General features: G+C 42.5%; 1 protein-coding gene across 1 annotated transcript; it reads left to right on the forward strand.

Annotated features, from left to right (window-relative positions):
• Nucleotides 1–360: 360 nt before the first annotated feature.
• LOC123102768 (calcium-dependent protein kinase 28) lies at nt 361–5,067 on the forward strand. Its single transcript, XM_044524194.1, has 7 exons — nt 361–1,548; nt 2,912–3,055; nt 3,161–3,313; nt 3,462–3,577; nt 4,046–4,213; nt 4,312–4,536; nt 4,629–5,067. Exons 1-7 carry the CDS (start codon nt 954–956, stop codon nt 4,788–4,790), a joined length of 1,563 nt encoding a protein of 520 aa, XP_044380129.1. The 5' UTR covers nt 361–953; the 3' UTR covers nt 4,791–5,067.
• The last annotated feature ends 10,529 nt before the right edge of the window (nt 5,068–15,596 follow it).

The raw sequence follows: 15,596 nt of genomic DNA on the forward strand, positions 1-15,596 counted from the left end.
AATAGAACAGCTTCAAACAAAAGGGAGTCTGTTGTGTTAGATGTCAGGGACTTGTATTTCTTTATATTGTACGGATAGTTGTTTGATTCACAGCATTGTAATTTGTAATATGTATTTTTGAAAATTGCATTATGCTTTAAGAAAAGAATTCCACTGAGTCCTGTTTCTAGAAAATACATTTATGGTTTTTCATGGTGCTAGTATAAATATAAAGTAATTTTAAGTATTGTATGATGCAAATGAAACGAAAAATAAAGAAGTACGTACTCCATAAGTAGTAACATATGTGACATAACTGTAACTATTTAGAAAAAGAATATCAGAAACAAAAAAGGCTCGGAATAGAAGTTTCCGACCACGGTTGCCTTCTTCTTCCTTCCATCCTCTCCTCCATCCCTCTCACGGAAGAGAATAAGATAACCACCGCCATGCTCCCCCACATGCCCATGCCCGAACAATTCATCCCCATGTGCAAGCCCAATCGCCCCCGTGACCCAACGAGCCATCGAAGCCAATAGATTTTCCAACTACGCATGGAGCGAGAATTCAATCTTCGCGTGTGACCGGTCTCACCTGGAATTCCTGCAAGGATCCACCCAGGAAGAGGAACAGAGCAATCCCATCGCCACACATTTCTCCCCGCTCTTCGGACGGCGGAGCCGCCATAAACCTCCCCTAAAGCTCCTTCATTAGCCTCTGATCATCATCTGTTCCGCCAAGAATCCCCCAAGGCAAGAGGGCCCGCTCCAAGATCCGATCGTTTTGTGAGTTGTTCAATCGCAATCCCTGTAAATTTCCTAGGAAAGAAACCAGGGATCGTGGACGCAGGCGGGAGACAACTTCCATTTCCCATCGGTTGTTGGCGTGGCTCGCCGCGGTATTTTCTGACAAGGGGTGGGAAGGGAGGCCCGTACGGTTCTTGATCCCGTGGAGAGCCGCAGCTGTCGACTCCAATGCAGCCGGACCCTAAAGGCCCCGGGAGGGAGAAGGCGCACGCTCGGCTGCCGCCGCCGGTGACGGCGCCGTCGGTGGGGCGGCCGGCGTCGGTGCTGCCGCACAAGACGGCGAACGTGCGCGACCACTACCGCATCGGGAAGAAGCTGGGACAGGGGCAGTTCGGCACGACGTACCTGTGCGTGGACAAGGAGGACGGCGGCGAGTACGCGTGCAAGTCCATCCCCAAGCGCAAGCTGCTGTGCCGCGAGGATTACGAGGATGTCTGGCGCGAGATCCAGATCATGCATCACCTGTCGGAGCACCCCAATGTGGTTCGCATCCGCGGCGCCTACGAGGACGCCCTCTTCGTGCACCTGGTCATGGAGCTCTGCGCCGGCGGCGAGCTCTTCGACCGCATCGTGGCCAAGGGGCACTACAGCGAGCGTGCCGCTGCCCAACTCATCAGGACGATCGTGGGGGTGGTAGAGGGGTGCCACTCGCTCGGTGTCATGCATCGGGACCTCAAGCCGGAGAACTTCCTCTTCGCGAGCACGGCCGAGGACGCCCCACTCAAGGCCACGGACTTTGGGCTTTCCGTCTTCTACAAGCCTGGTTGGTTGCTATTTCGTTAAATTATTTGATTTGATTGATGCAACAATTAGCGATGCTCTTGGTGTTAAATTGATCTTGGTATTTACGGCAACCTTATCAATACGCCATTTGAATAGATTGCTCAGTTGAGGAATGAAAATATCCATATGGTTTATATTTAATTGACGAAAAATCAATATGATATGGTAGTTTGACGGAAAATCAATAATGCTACTCCCTCCGATCCATATTAATTGTAGCTGATTTGATTTAGTACAACGGTGGGAGCACTGTAAATGCTATGTGGTTTGACTGTTTTGATCTTTGAAGTCAATTTTATACTCTTTTACATAACGGAGGTATGTTACATAACCATATTTTTTTGTAATGTTGCCCAATAATCTGATGGAAATTCATAAAGTCGCAATAAGTAATTCTAGCCTGGATTAGAGGATAAGTTTGGTAAATGGGTATCAATACTTATATTGGTCAAATATGGTACAGTACAATATTGTGGGCTATGAAAGTGGTTTCCAGTTATTGACTTTGGCTGGGAAACATTAGCAATTTTGGGTATATGGCCTTCCATGGGCTGGACATCTAGCTTCTACGTATGTGCTTACTGTTGTGTTACTGTACCATAGTTAATTTTTCTTTTTGAAAGAAAGCCAAAGTTCAGCGCGGCTAACTAATCCACTAGTACCTTAGTTCATGAGACACAACTTCGTAGGATATGAAAGTACTCGTACATGTTAAGCTGTATTGCGAACTGCGATGTATGGATTCTTTTTGTCCTCCACGCTGAAAATTGCTGCAGACAGGAGAGCTTATGTTCACAGGGTTGCACTTTAAAGAATGACATCACTGCAAAAAATTTGATTGTGTTACAAGACGTTGCTTAATATTTTCTAGAACATATACACTGTTAACATGTCGGTGCAGCTAAATCTCTGGCCACCCACATGTTTACAAAATCGAGTCAATAACATGCCAAATAACAATACTTCCTGGCTCCATACATGGGCACTGAGCAGCAAAAGAATGTGAAACAGAATTACAGAAACAAGAACAAGATACAGTTTTATAGTCAATAAAACTAGACAACTGAAGGAACTTTGCTTCACGGAGCTGTTAAATGTGTATGTGAGGACATGTGGGACAACTTAGTGATTAATATTTTGTCAAGATAAATTTTTGTTGCTAGCAGAACAGAATTTGTCAAAGTCGCACCTGCGCTGCCATGCTTAATTTAGTGCATAGTGACTAGTTAATGGAATCTTGAGTTAATGCGGTCTACCATTTTATTTCGCTAGAAATGAAATGATTAATAGAACTTGCACTAAAAGTTTGTTGACAATGAAAACTCTCCCTTCTCGTTTTTCAGGAGATAAATTTGCAGATGTTGTTGGGAGTCCCTATTATGTTGCACCTGAGGTGCTTCTAAAATGCTATGGCCCAGAAGCTGATGTCTGGAGTGCCGGAGTAATTCTGTACATTTTGCTGTGTGGTGTACCTCCGTTTTGGGCAGGTAGATTATTTACTGTTCGAACCATTGAACTGCTAGGTCTAGATCTATTATCATTTGCCAACATTACCATGTTTGAGTGGATAAAATCTGTTCTTCTCCTCTCAGAAAGCGAAACAGGAATTTTCAAGCAGGTTTTGCGAGGTAAGCTTGACTTGGAAACTGAACCATGGCCTAGTATCTCTGATAGTGCTAAAGATCTAGTTCGTAAGATGCTTATCCGTGATCCTACAAAGAGAGAGACTGCTCATGAGGTTCTGTGTAAGTCTTGCTCTGTCCTTCCCTGTGTCACATAAGTGTATTTTTACTAATAATAACAATGCTGCATGCATCTCCGGATGCAGAGACGGGGGAGGTTCTCCCTTCCATTATCTGAAAGAAGTAATAACAATGGCATTTCCCATGTCAGGTCATCCATGGATTGTTGATGATTCTGTTGCACCTGACAAACCTATTGATTCTGCTGTTTTGTCAAGGCTGAAACACTTTTCTGCAATGAACAAGCTGAAGAAGATGGCATTGAGGGTATGGAATCTTTTTGTCCTGTTAGTGACATGTAGCAGACATTGCACGCTAAATTCACTACTCTGTCTTTGCACATCAGTAGAGTTAGTGCTCTATTACAACATTACATTATTGCTTCCTTTTTCTGACACTTCTATTATACATACAAACACTGACTAGAATGCGTTCACTGAAAATGGAAGTCTCAAGTGAAATTATTTCATAACTATCACGCATATGTAACGAAGGAAATTGAGATTTTAATAAGAAATATAAATTATTGTGTACCAATCTTGTCAGTGGGCCTTGTCTCTTTGTGATTTGTATGATTGTACAATCTTGTTTGCTTGGACTCTTGGTGAAGTGGCATCTCGCAGAATAATGTGGTAATATTTTTGCAACTGCTGAATAAAGATGGCAGCAAAGTGCAACGTGAATTATCTTGTACCTTGATCTTTTCAGGGACCAAGCGTGTTTGTGTTCTTGCAGGTCATTGCTGAAAGTCTATCTGAGGAGGAGATCGGTGGCTTAAAAGAATTGTTTAAAATGATTGATACTGACAATAGTGGGACAATAACTTATGAAGAACTGAAGGATGGCTTGAAAAGGGTGGGATCCGATCTAATGGAACCTGAAATCCAGTCTTTGATGGATGCGGTTAGTACTACAGTCTTGTTGAGTCCATAGGTCGTAATTGCAGTCCAGCACTTTTTAGATAGTAGTACGCACCATCGAGTTTTATCCATCTTTTTCAGGCTGATATTGACAACAGCGGATCCATCGACTATGGTGAATTCTTAGCAGCTACATTGCATGTGAATAAACTGGAGAGGGAGGAAAATTTGGTGTCAGCATTCGCATTCTTTGATAAAGATGGAAGTGGCTTTATAACGATTGATGAGCTCTCGCAAGCATGCGAGAAATTTGGCCTTTCTGACGTTCATCTTGAGGATATGATCAAGGATGTGGATCAAAATAATGTTTGTCTTTTTAGCATTGTTTTTCACCACTCCATTCTTCTCAGCTGTGACTTATAATAGACTTATCACTTGACATATAAATAATTTTGTAGGATGGACAAATTGATTACAGTGAGTTTGCGGCTATGATGAGAAAGGGTAATGCTGGTGGCTCCAGTGGGACCAGTGGGGCTGTTGGGGCAGGAAGGAGAACCATGAGGAACAGCCTGCATGTGAATCTGGGCGAAATATTGAGGCCCGGTGGATCCACCTAACTCGTATATGAGAGGGTTGTGCTTTCCAGATACTACTGTCTGAAGTGTTCACCTGGATCCATCGGAACAAGTGATATAGTTTGGCCACTGGGACGCTGTTGAATTTTACTAGTAGTGCTAAGTAGTTGAGCAAAGCATACTATGGTATTTTTAGTGTAACAAAAATTTAGGTGTTTGACATGCCATATAAGTTTCTTATTGTTTTATGATGATAAATTTATGTTTGTATCCATATCAACTTTTGTTGTTAAAGCACAAATTATTGTTGGGTTTTTCATTAAGGTAGGTATTGATTTTGTTCCATACGTATATTCTAATGGCTTGTGTTTTAAACATGTGCTTGTAATAGAGACAAATTTGTACGAAAATACACAGGTGAACATGGTTCCACGCGCACCCACATGAATAATAAATTCAAAGAAAATACTAGAAATAAACAAAAAATCTGAAATTTTGGGATATCAAACTGACATTGGGGTATTTTGGAGTGAAGAAAGTACAATCTGATGTTACTGTTCCTTTAAATAGTGTTTTTGAATATAGCACAGATTTTGTCTTTTTTGCCCAGATTGCCATGGGTGTCATTTCTTTGTGAAACATCGTACTCAAGTAGAATGGTCGATCATGTATACTACAAAAAGATTCAGTTTCGTTTTTAGTTTTTCTTTCGCATTTACTATTCATAGTGGGTGCATGTGGAACCATGTCCCAAAATATCATATCCCAAATTTTTACTATTAGTGTGAGTTATTACTTGAGTTGAAAGGGTGGGCGACACATAAGGTGCAACATTGCTCTCTAAGCCAGTGTGGAGTTGTAACCGTAAGTACAGATTTTGTGAGTCACAAATCACAAACTTTCTTAGATAACGAGCTAATATTGCATTCATTAAGGATTGAAATGTTGCAAGAGCATTAGTTAGCCCAAATGGCATAATTATGTATTCATAAAGGCCCATATCAATAGAGAATGCAGTTTTGGATATATCCTCAGAGGCCATCTAGAATTTGATGATATCCACTTCTCAGATCAAGCTTTGAAAATACTTTTGCTCCTTTCTATTTATCCAAAGGTCTTCTATCATTGGTATAGGGTACTTTCTTTTAACTGTAATTACATTGAGTTTGCTAGTGCAAAGCCTCCAATACCCATCTTTTTTTTTCACTAATAAGCTGGAGAGGGGTACGGGCTACTGTTTTGGTCTGCATAATGATTTCATAATTTTAGCCTCTGTTGTGAGTGGAATTGTGTGGTCACAAAACCTAGTAGGTGATAATGTAGAAGATTCACTGAATCACTACTTCTAGCATACCAAATTGCAGTATGCATATCTCTTGGTTTTAAATACTCCATGTGACTTGGAATATAAGGAGATAGCCTTGACACAAAGCTACTTACGTAGTAATCTCTAGGAATGGCTGGATTGTCTCTCCTCATTAGGTTCATAGCCTGCTCAAATGGATCAATGTAATCAGCCAATGTAGATGATTGCACTAGACTATGGAAAGTCTTCGCATTATCACACAAAGACGTCATAGAAAACCTCTTAATCAAGTAGGTAGATAACCTGACACAAGGCCGGGATGTTCTTAGCTAGAACCTTACTACATTGGGGTCTTTCATAATAGACTCTATGTATCGTGCACTAATGCATTCTGAGGTACCAGTGAGTAATAACAAGAAAATTTGGAAGTCAAAGATTCCACTAAAAGTTAAAATCATCATGTGGTATCTTTGTAGGGGAGTTGTGCAAATCAAACACAACCTTGCACGACGCAACTGGCCAGGACGTAAGCAGTGTTGCTTTTGCGCTCATGACGAGACAATCAAGCACCTCTTTTTCCAATGCAAGTTTGCACGTTCTACATGGCCAGTCATCCAAATAGCGTAAAATTTGTATCCGCCCACAAGTATTGCCAATATATTTGGTCATTGGTTGGACGGTATCTCAAATAAGTTCAAAACGCTAATAAGGGAGGGAGCGTATGCCTTACTTTGGTCGCTTTGCCTATGTAGAAATGATTTAATTTTTAATGAGAAAAATGCTCCTCTACAGATTATTTTCCGTTGTATGCACTTGCTTCGTATGTGGTCTACACTACAACGACCGGAGCACTAACCGTTGTTCAAGGTGGTGTGTACACGGTTGGAGCAGGCGGCTATGGAGGTTTTTTCCCAACATGGATGGCATTATAACCTCCGAATCGATCTACCTTCGTTTTTGACATAGGCATAGTGTCGGTCTATAGGACTCTATTGTTGCTGACTTGTCATTTTTGTTACTTTTCCTTTTGCCAGAATTTTGTTGTTTGGCCGTGTGCATCCTAATTATCTAGAGGCCGGGTGGTACTCATAATGTTTTGTATCCACTTGATGCTACATTTTAAGATAATAAAAGTGCCCTTTATAGAAAAAAGGTACATAACCAATGCCATGGCATATTGTTTGCAGTGTACCATGTGCCTCTCCACCATTGTATAGTTGGTCCTTTCAAATAGGATATACCTAGCTCAGTTATGTGCTCTGAAGGAGTTCTAGCGGATGCAAAATATTGCTCCAAGTTTTGTCTCCAAGCATTAACGTTTAGACCATCAAATTGATAGATATTTTACTTGGTAGGTTTGACAATTAACACTGCTCTTCTACGCTCAACTGGGGTAGTAGGTCTCTGCCTTCTGAAATTTCCTTCCACAACTTCCTTTTCCACATATTCTTCATACATTATTTGCTGCTATGCTATGTGGCCTTTGTTGGGGAACGTAGTAATTTCAAAAAAATTCCTACGCACACGCAAGATCATGGTGATGCATAGCAACGAGAGGGGAGAGTGTTGTCTACGTACCCTCGTAGACCGAAAGCGGAAGCGTTAGCACAACACGGTTGATGTAGTCATACTCCTTCACGATCCGACTGATCAAGTACCGAACGTACGGCACCTCCGAGTTCAGCACACGTTCTGCCCGATGACATCCCTTGAACTCCGATCCAGCCGAGTGTTGAGGGAGAGTTTCGTCAGCACGACGGCGTGGTGACGATGATGACGTTCTACCGACGCAGGGCTTCGTCTAAGCACCGCTACAGTATTATCGAGGTAGACTATGGTGGAGGGGGGCACCGCACACGGCTAAAAAAATCAAGCGATCAATTGTTGTGTCTATGGGGTGCCCCTGCCCTTGTATATAAAGGAGCAAGGGGGGGGGGGTGCGGCCGACCTAGAGAGGGGTGCGCCAGGAGGAGTCCTACTCCTACCGGGAGTAGGAGTCCCCCCTTTTCCTTGTTGGACTAGGAGAGAGAGGGAAAAGAGGTGGAGGAGAAGAAGGAAGGGGGGCGCCGCCCCCCTCTCCTTGTCCTATTCGGACTAGGGGGGAGGGGGCGCGGCCCATGCCCTGGCCGCCTCTCCTCTCTTTCCACCAAGGCCCACTAAGGCCCATTAAGTCCCCCGGGGGGGGGGGGGTTCCGGTAACCTCCCAGTACTCCGGTAAAATCCCGATTTCACCCGGAACACTTCCGATATCCAAACATAGGCTTCCAATATATCAATCTTCATGTCTCGACCATTTCGAGACTCCTCGTCATGTCCGTGATCACATCCGGGACTCTGAACAACCTTCGGTACATCAAAACATATAAACTCATAATATAACTGTCATCGAAATGTTAAGCATGCGGACCCTACGGGTTCGAGAACTATGTCGACATGACCGAGACATGTCTTCGGTCAATAACCAATAGCGGAACCTGGATGTTCATATTGGCTCCCACATATTCTATGAAGCTCTCTATCGGTCAGACCGCATAACAACATACGTTGTTCCCTTTGTCATCGGTATGTTACTTACCCGAGATTCGATCGTCGGTATCTCAATACCTAGTTCAATCTCGTTACCGACAAGTCTCTTTACTCATCCCGTAATACATCATCCCACAACTAACTCATTAGTTGCAATGCTTGCAAGGCTTAAGTGATGTGCATTACCGAGAGGGCCCAGAGATACCTCTCCGACAATCGGAGTGACAAATCCTAATCTCGAAATACGCCAACCCAACAAGTACCTTCGGAGACACCTGTAGAGCACCTTTATAATCACCCAGTTACGTTGTGACGTTTGGTAGCACACAAAATGTTCCTCTGGTAAACGGGAGTTGCATAATCTCATAGTCATAGGAACATGTATAAGTCATGAAGAAAGCAATAGCAACATACTAAACGATCGGGTGCTAAGCTAACGCAATGGGTCAAGTCAATCACATCATTCTCCTAATGGTGTGATCCCGTTAATCAAATGACAACCCATGTCAATGGTTAGGAAACTTGATAGAGGCAAAGGTGTCCCGTCTTTCGATGAGATGGTGGATTTCGCTTTGGTGGAAGTCGACTTTGACGATCCGACTACGAACGTGCGAGGACGTCGCGCCTTAGCAATCGCTAAACCAACTCCGAGAGGTTATTGACCATGCCGGAGCACGATCAACCTGACCACGAGGGTCTGTTTCCTGCGAGCAAACGAAGAACAAGCAAGAAACTGAGATTGCAATCTGGATATTGCGAATATAAGATGAAAGCTTTATTGATCAAGGTGGGGTTCTGTGACGCCTTTGTCTGGTCGTTGAACACAAACGAAGTACGCGAAGTTGCAGCTATGGCGAACTTTTAATCTAAACAAAACCCAAAGTCTAAACGATGCCCTAAGGGCTGTATATATGGAGGAAGAGGGGGGAATTTCGTGGCCCTTGGTGGAGGGGTCCGAAATCAACCATATCTCTTGTTTCCCCACACATACGGACTCTAAAAATAGCCTATACTTATGTAGTTCGAAATTACATGGGCCTGGCCCAATAATAAGGTGACGCAGCACCTAAAATAGCCTCGGGACGAAATTTATGAAGTGGCATCTTGTATATTTCGTCCAAGGCTTCATGCACCCATTATGGTGGCTTCAAAGTCCTGAAATCATCACTTGTAACTCCGTTCTTGTTCCCCTTGCGCATGCCATCATCTCCATGCTTGTTCTTGCTCCAATGTTCATCCTTCTCCAAGCTAGGCCCTTCATTTGTAAGCAAAACAAATGTATCCAATTTAGGCAGCATCATATTCTCATGAACATTAGAATCATTACCAAGAAACGAAAGTACCTGGTAATTTAGTTGGCGTGCACGAGCTCTAGTAATTGGTCCAGTATGTATAGCAGCAGGGGCTGTGGGTGTAACAATTGTATTGATGTCCTCATCATCCTCCCCTTCTTGAAATGAAGTCGTCCTCGACGGAAGTTCATCTTCCTCACCCAAATAAGGCTTCAAATCTGCAATGTTAAAAGTGGGACTAACCCCAAAATCTGCAGGCAGCTCAAGTTTATATGCATTATCATTTATTTTCTCTAACACCTTAAAGGGACCATCAGCACGTGGCATTAGCTTTGATTTGCGCAAATCAGGAAATCTATCCTTACGCAAATGTAACCAAACAAGATCTCCAGGTGCAAACACAACATGTTTTCTACCCTTATCTCCAGCAAGTTTATATTTAGCATTCATACGCTCAATGTTTTCCTTAGTTAACTCATGCATTTTTAAAATCAATTCAGCACGTTGTTTAGCATCAAAATTAACCTTCTCCGAAGATGGAAGAGGCAACAAATCAATAGGTGCACGAGGTAGGAAACCATACACAACTTCAAAAGGGCACATCTTAGTAGTAGAATGCAATGAACGATTATAAGCAAATTCAATATGAGGCAAGCATTCCTCCCACATTTTCTTATTATTCTTCAAAACAGCCCTAAGCATAGTAGACAACGTTCTATTGACTACTTCAGTTTGTCCATCAGTTTGGGGGTGACAAGTAGTACTAAAAAGCAGTTTAGTCCCCAACTTAGCCCATAAACATCTCCAAAAGTGGCTAAGAAATTTAGTATCACGATCTGAAACAATAGTATTTGGCACACCATGCAAGCGAATAATTTCACGAAAGAACAAATCAGCAACATTAACAGCATCATCGCTTTTATGACATGGTATAAAGTGTGCCATTTTCGAGAATCTATCCACGACAACAAATATGCTATCCCTCCCCTTCTTTGTTCGAGGTAAACCTAAAACAAAGTCCATAGATATATCCTCCCAAGGAACACTAGGTACAGGCAAAGGCATATATAAACCATGAGGATTGAGTCGTGACTTAGCTTTTTGACATGTAGTGCATCGAGCAATAAAACGCTCAACATCCCGTCTCATCTTTGGCCAAAAGAAATGTGTAGCAAGTACGTCCTCCGTCTTCTTCACGCCAAAGTGTCCCATTAATCCTCCTCCATGCGCCTCCTGCAACAACAAAAGACGAACGGAGCTAGCTGGAATGCATAGCTTGTTAGCACGAAACACAAATCCATCGTTAACGACAAACTTGTTCCACATTCTTCCTTCTTTACAATTCTGCATTACATCTTTAAAATCAGCATCATGCACATATTGATCTTTGATGGTCTCCAAACCAAATATTTTGAAGTCAAGTTGTGTAAGCATAGTATAGCGACGAGACAATGCATCAGCAATAACATTTTCTTTTCCCTTCTTGTGTTTAATGACATAAGGGAAAGTCTCAATGAATTCAACCCATTTAGCATGTCTACGATTCAGTTTAGCTTGACTTTTAATATGTTTCAAAGATTCATGATCAGAATGTATAACAAATTCTTTGGGCCATAAATAATGTTGCCATGTTTCTAAAGTCCGAACAAGAGCATATAATTCTTTATCATAAGTAGAATAATTCAGACTAGGCCCACTCAATTTTTCAGAAAAGTATGCAACAGGTTTGCCATCTTGTAATAACACACCTCCTAATCCAATTCCACTAGCATCACATTCAAGCTCAAAAGTCTTATTAAAATCAGGAAGTTGGAGTAAAGGAGCATGTGTCAACTTATCTTTCAATACCGTGAAGGCTTCTTCCTGTGCGGTACCCCAAACAAAAGGCACATCCTTCTTTGTAAGCTCGTTGAGAGGTGCAGCAATGGTGCTGAAATCTCTCACAAAACGCCTATAGAATCCAGCGAGGCCAAGAAAACTCCTCACCTGTGTGACCGTTTTGGGCTGCGGCCAACTCTCAATAGCTTCAATCTTGGCTTTGTCAACTTCAATTCCCTGTGGAGTAACAACATAGCCAAGAAAAGATACTCGGTCGGTGCAAAAGGTGCACTTCCCAAGGTTACCAAACAAACATGCATCACGTAGAGCAATAAAAACAGCACGTAAATGTTCCAAATGTTCTTCCAAAGATCTGCTATAAATCAGTATATCATCAAAATAGACTACCACAAATCGTCCAATGAAAGCACGTAAAACTTCGTTCATTAATCTCATGAAAGTACTAGGTGCATTAGTTAACCCAAAAGGCATGACTAACCACTCATATAATCCAAACTTAGTTTTAAATGCTGTTTTCCATTCATCTCCCAATTTCATACGAATTTGATGGTAGCCACTACGCAAATCAACTTTGGAGAATATTGTAGAGCCACTCAATTCATCAAGCATATCATCTAGCCTAGGAATAGGATGACGATAACGAATAGTAATATTATTAATGCCTCTACAATCAACACACATACGTGATGTACCATCCTTTTTCGGCACTAGAATAATAGGAACAGCACAAGGACTAAGGGATTCGCGTATATAACCTTTGTCGAGAAGCTCTTGTACTTGACGCATAATCTCCTTCGTCTCCTCTGGATTGGTATGGTATGGTGCACGGTTTGGCAATGAAGCACCGGGAATTAAGTCAATCTGATGCTCAATCCCTCGAATAGGCGGTAATCCCAGTGGCACGTCTTGTGGAAAAACGTCAGCGAACTCCTGCAAAATGTTAGTGACAGCAGGAGGCAAAGAGGAAGGCACGTCCTCGAATGAAAATAATGCCTCTTTGCACACAAAATCATAGCAAACAGATTTGCTGAAATCTAGCTCATCAATATCAGATTTGGTGGCAAATAAACATGCACTTTTCAATTTAATTTCAGAAGCAACACTAGATGGTTTATTATTAGGCTTCATTTGTTGCTCAAATTCTTTTGCCACAATCTGATTTTCACTCTTATTCTTCTCCTGTTGTGCTTTATTAGCTCTATTAATATCATCTTTCAAAATGGAATCAGGAGTCATAGGAAGCAAAGTAATATTTTTATCCTTATGAACAAGAGTATAGTGATTGTTTCTACCATGGTGTACAGAATTTTTATCAAATTGCCATGGTCTACCCAGTAATAAGGAACATGCTTGCATAGGTACCACATCACAATCAACATAATCAGCATATGTAGAGATACTAAAATGCACACGAACAGTACGTGTTACCTTAACCTTGCCGCTGTTGTTGAACCATTGGATGTAGTAAGGATGTGGATGTGGTCTTGTGGTGAGAGAAAGCTTCTCCACCATCTCCATGCTAGCCAAGTTGTTGCAGCTCCCTCCGTCTATTATGACGCGCACAAAACGTTCCTTCACAACTCCCTTGGTATGGAACAAATTGTGCCTCTGATTTTTCTCAGCTTGTGTGACCTGCACACTCAAAACACGTTGAGCAACTAAACATTCATACCTGTCAGCGTCTTCAGGAGCCATGTATTGCGTCTCATGATCAGAATCATCTCCACCATGTTCTTCACGTGTAATAAGAGCCAATGTCTCCTCATCATAGTCACTAGCGGACTCATATCCACCATCCGCGGTAGCAATCATCACACGCGGAGATTTGCATTCCCTCGCATAATGACCTCCTCCCTTACAACGACGACAAATAATATCACTTGTGTGCCCTGTTGATGCCATGGAAGAAGAAGAACGCTGTGCAGGCCCCGCAGGTGCGCTCTTGGCAGATAATGGTGGTTGTGCCTGTTTTCTTGTATCACGGCTGGAGGTGGCACCGGATGGAGGTGCTGGTGCAGTTGAAGTAGAAGATGCACGTGGTGTCCATGATGAAGGTCGGCCTGCAGAAAAGTTAGTTCGCCCCAATGCTTGTCGATCCTGCACTTCACGTTCAGCTTTACAAGCAAGATGGAATAAACGAGTGATATTAGTATACTCCTTATAGTCTAAAATGGTCTGAATCTCTCTATTTAATCCACCCAGAAAACGTGCAAGCATAGCTTCATTCTCCTCAACAATACCACATCTAATCATGCGAGTTTGTAATTCCTGATAATATTCTTCTACAGAATTTTTCCCTTGTCTTAAACGCTGCAATTTTTGAAGCAATTCACGTTGATAATATGGTGGAACCCAACGCGTACACATAGCAGTTTTCAAAGCAGCCCAAGTAGTTGGAATAGGATATAATCTACAATGTTCAGACCACCATACACATGCAAAACTAGTGAAAGCACAAACAGCAGCAGCAACTCGTCTCTCCTCAGGATATTGTAAACATGTAAATCGTTGTTCAGTTTCTAACTCCCAAGTAAGATATATATCTGGAACATATCTACCCTCAAATGGTGGAATATTCAATTTCAGTTTAGGAATATGGACATCATCGCGTACCTGAGGTGGTGGTGCAGGCCTACCATGACGAATATATACCTGAGGTCGACCTGCTGGTGGTGGTGCTGGTGGATGCTCGTAGATCTGATTTTGATCAACCTCATCCTCATAATCACCCGCATACTCATCATCCTCCTGGGTACCAGCAGGAGCAGTAGCAGGAGCCAAAGAAGCACCAACAGCAGTAGCAGCGGCACCAGAAGTTTGTCCTGTCTCAATAGGAACACGCTGTGCTCGTCCATACTGATTCGGAAGGGGGCGTAGTTGTTGTTGTTGCAGAGGTGCGACAGGTGCAGCCGGTGGTGGAAGACGCGCAAGCAGTTCATTAAATCTGTTATCAAGCTTTGTTTCGAACGTCTTCTCAAGGCCAGTGATCTTCTCCATGGCCTCTTCAAAATTGTTCAGCACATCTTGTACCTGTTCAGTCATCATTTGCTGAAACTTATCATGAAGCTCCTTGTTCGATAAGTTATCCCAGTCAATCTCGTCGGCTTGTGATCCTGGCATGGTTAGCAGCAATAGAAACACACAAGAATATGATCCTACAGACTACTAAGAAGTGGTGGTGGTGTATCACAAATCCGTCAAGCAAAGCTCAAATTCTTACCAGTTCTTACCCAGCAGCAGGTGGTGATCGGCAACCGTTGTAGTCAAAAACTCTCAAAGCTTGGATAGAGCGATTACCAGGGAGAGTCGAACACACGACGTAGATGTATGTGGAGCTGGGAAGGCTTATAGTATGGTAGCAAAAAGGGTCAGCAATAATCAATTCAGAGATGCAAAGTTGAATAAATGCTCAACGACGGTACTGTGCTGGTCCTAGGCTAGACTGTGCTAGAGACGCGAGCCTAGAACACCAACAAAATCACGGCGCGGCACGTAAACAAGGGAAAAGCACACTCTGAATTTTTTTTTTCGCTCTTTTTTTTTGCGAAAAAGCACTATAATGACGAGTGTCTCAAAACTCTTCCTAGCTCAAACTGACAGGATGGGCACAAAATTTTTCGACCAATTTTTTTTTTTTCGACTGCCCGGACCCAAAAACTGGAAACGGGTCAAAAAAAACTTCCTATAATGGCACCTGTCTCAAAACACTCAGAAACACCTAAAAATAGGATAGCCAGAAATTTTTTCGAAAAATGCGTTTTCGAAAAATTTTGGGCCTAAACGGAGCGTGGCTACCCGACTCTTTTTTTTTCCGAAACCTACTCCAGCAAGGAAACACGAATCGGAATCTAGATGGATCCCGAAAACAAACCTAATAAGCAAGGA

The sequence above is a fragment of the Triticum aestivum genome, chromosome 5A (assembly GCF_018294505.1).
Source record: "Triticum aestivum cultivar Chinese Spring chromosome 5A, IWGSC CS RefSeq v2.1, whole genome shotgun sequence".
Taxonomy (NCBI): Eukaryota; Viridiplantae; Streptophyta; class Magnoliopsida; order Poales; family Poaceae; genus Triticum; species Triticum aestivum.